Source organism: Arachis ipaensis, chromosome B09, assembly GCF_000816755.2.
Source record: "Arachis ipaensis cultivar K30076 chromosome B09, Araip1.1, whole genome shotgun sequence".
Classification (NCBI taxonomy): domain Eukaryota; kingdom Viridiplantae; phylum Streptophyta; class Magnoliopsida; order Fabales; family Fabaceae; genus Arachis; species Arachis ipaensis.
The window spans coordinates 8,311,091-8,314,297 of NC_029793.2; the positions used below are offsets into that span (position 1 = coordinate 8,311,091).

Sequence of the window (3,207 nt, forward strand, 5' to 3'; positions counted from 1 at the left end):
TAAATTCTTTCAATTTTTTTCAATTATTATCAAATATAATTTCTCAACATAGTTTATACACTTCTTTAGTAGCACAAAAATATATATGAAAAGAATGTTAAATAATAAAAAACCACACTTAACAAAATAACTAGAAAAAAAGAGAGAATTTATTTCCCTTATTCTCTTGCCTCTGGCTTGTCATCTGTAAGCCTCTTCTCTGGCATCTCAGCCTTTTAGTCTCTTACCATTAATTTTTTTTGTTGTTGTATTTTCTTGGTTTTTTAAGAGATTTTTCATTTTCATAAGTTATTGACTAATTTATTATAGATCTAAATTTTATTTAAAAATTTATTATTGATCAATAGATAACGTCTGAGCATCTTAGCTATTAATTTCTGGTGATTTCAACTTCATTTAAAAAGTTTTATTTATTTTTATATATTTTAGATGAAAAAAATTAGATGTTTTAAATTTTAAAAAATAAAAAATATTTTTATATTTTTAATTAATTAAAAATTTATTTGTCTTCCAAATAAAAAGTGAATGAGCAATTTATTGTTTTTTCCTTAATTCCCAAGTGAGCTCTGCCGTCCGAGGATTCATTTTGCACTTGGGCTATTTTCCATTCAGATTTAAAACCAAAATAGTAACACCAACACCTTAAGAAAAAATACTGCTAAAGTTTAGAGCGGCTTAATATTTCATATTGGGCCTCACAATAAGCCCAAGAAAGAAGGTCCAATTCAGAGGTGGAAGGTCCATTTAAGCCCAGTTGGCTAAAATCTACCGCTCCAGATGTAAAAGGAAAGAGTAACAAATGCAAAAGTACATCGCCCTTTTCTTTCAACCAATCGTATCGTCGTAACTTAGCTTCTCGCTTCAATGGCAGAACCACACGACTCTCATTCAGGTAACCATCACCAAAACCTTCTTCCATGCTTTTCGTTCCTTGCAATCAAAATTTCTGCATGCTATAATCATTCATACTGCTTTTTCCATCTATGGTTAAATATTCGTCCATAATCATTTTTGCCTTTTTGTTTTTTGATCTGTTTCAAGTTCTTGGTGAATTTCATTTCGTAAATGATCCTTTCTTTATTTGTGAGGGGGAATGTGTGGAGAGTATTTGATTTTTATTTTTTTCAATAACATGATGTAATAGTTATTATTGCCTAATTGATTCTAGTTTTTCTTGTTATACATTTGCAGCATGTTTGGGAATAGATTAATTCTCGGATATAATTGAAAGAAAAAAATGTATTGAATTTATAGGAAGGTTTAGATTATAGGCTGTTCTAAATTCAGAATAAACTAATTCAAACAAGGATTGAAGTACCAAAATTACCTTATGTTGCTGAAAAACCAGAGAAGAACAAAAAGCAGATGTCCAGTTTATTCAAAAAATTTGATTCGTTCAACAAATCTACTTAAAAAGTAGGTAATATTGATGGTGACATGATTCTTGTCTAGGTGATTTTCTTTTAAGTGTTTGTATCTTTGTTCTTCTGTAGATAATATTGCTATCTACATGATCTTTTTGTGGGTAATTTTGGTATCTTTTTCATTCGTTAAACAAGCAATTGTTGCACATGTACAAATTTAATAAGCTGACTACTCACATAAAGATGACTTAATTTGAAGATGATAGCTGAAAACCATTATGTCTTAGCTATCAGTTTCATATGAAGATGTTTTTATGTGAGTCTAAAGCATCTAGTAACTTGTGTTTAGGCACAACGATTAACAACAAAGTAAGTAGGTCTCACCATTATGGCACTCACTTGTTTCTTAGTTCCATTAACTTTTATGCAAAATTGCGAATGTTTTTAAGTTTTCGTCTGCCTAAGATTTTTTGAATCTTAAATACACCAATTAACTGATTCTTGTAAGACCAATTAATTCATTCCTTTTTGAATCTTTGAAAGAAAAAGATGTCAAATCACCAAACATCTTTGAGCGAGCAAAGGAGGAGATACAGGCAGTTTTCCATCACGACAAGACGCCTACCCATGACAAAGAAACTCATGGGAGAAACGATGACATTGACGAGGAAACAGATACTAGCGAGGTCAAAGCCCCGGGCGTTCTTGAACGGGTGAAGGAGGAGATTGAAGCTGTAGTTGAGGCCTTGCATCCAAATAAAGACTCTCAGGATCATGATTCATCATCAAAGTGAAGAGAATGGTGGAAGTAATGTCCCTTCAAATGTTTTGTAATTATGATTCTGAAAATTTGTGTCAATGGTTTAACTGTTGTGAGCTCTTGGAACAAATCATTATTCAATTTGCTATAATGTATCAATTACTCCTTGCTATATCAGCTCTTTTTTGGATTTGGATTCTCTATGGTAAGGAATAATTGTAAAGTAAAAAAAATTAAGAAATTTACCAACATTAGATTAATAATTTCTATTACATGTAGATTCCACTAAAATGATGCAGGAATGTTTGATCATTTACATTTTCATTTATAACTACCCTCTTAACGAGGATCTTAATGTTCCAGCTTTGTGATAGTTGTCACAAATATGATGGTAGAAGTATTCAAACAGATCAGAGTAATTAAGAAGTAATGTTTTGGATAGAGTGCATATGAGGTTTTGGTCAAAAGTCAAAACTGTTATATACTTTTTTGGTTCAACTTCTTTTTAACGTGCTGAATCCATTCCTTAACAGATTAAGAAAAGCAGAGAAAGCTTTTACCCTTTGGGCAGGGACATTATTGATGTGAAAGTTCTATGGTAGATTCTTGCATGTAAATATGGTATATCTTCGAGATTCACGTTCATCTAAATATTTATAGGCTGATAGCTGTAAATGGAATGAAATTTGGATATAATCATACTAATATTATTTAATTATTTGTTTGACAAAATTCAGCTTTCACTCAATTGTCATAAAAAAACAAGAGTTTGCTCTATTTTAAAGGCTAGTGTTTGATTTGGGTATACTTGATGGAGCAGCTACATTCTGTTCTATGACCTATGTTTGGGATTATTATTAATAACTCTATAGTTATAGGTTGATATAAGTTAGGTTTGTATGGAACTATGGATTATCATGGTTGGCCATCATGCCTTGTGCTCTCATGCTTTGCATAAATGTACTCATTCTATATTTATACATCTTATAACCTTTTTATATATTTATAAATGAATGTAACTAGATATAAATTGCATTTGTATACACTAATTTATAAATAGATAAAAAAGAATTAAATAACTTG

General features: G+C 30.4%; 1 protein-coding gene across 2 annotated transcripts; it reads left to right on the plus strand.

Moving 5' to 3' along the window:
• On the plus strand, nucleotides 757–2,378 carry LOC107616577. Of its 2 annotated transcripts, none has more exons than XM_016318532.2 (2): nucleotides 757–892; nucleotides 1,908–2,378. In XM_016318532.2, exons 1-2 carry the CDS (start codon nucleotides 865–867, stop codon nucleotides 2,156–2,158), a joined length of 279 nt encoding a protein of 92 aa, XP_016174018.1. In that variant the 5' UTR covers nucleotides 757–864; the 3' UTR covers nucleotides 2,159–2,378. The 2 variants fall into 2 exon arrangements, with proteins under 2 accessions (XP_016174018.1, XP_020967115.1); XM_021111456.1 differs by having other exon boundaries at nucleotides 779–892; nucleotides 1,914–2,378.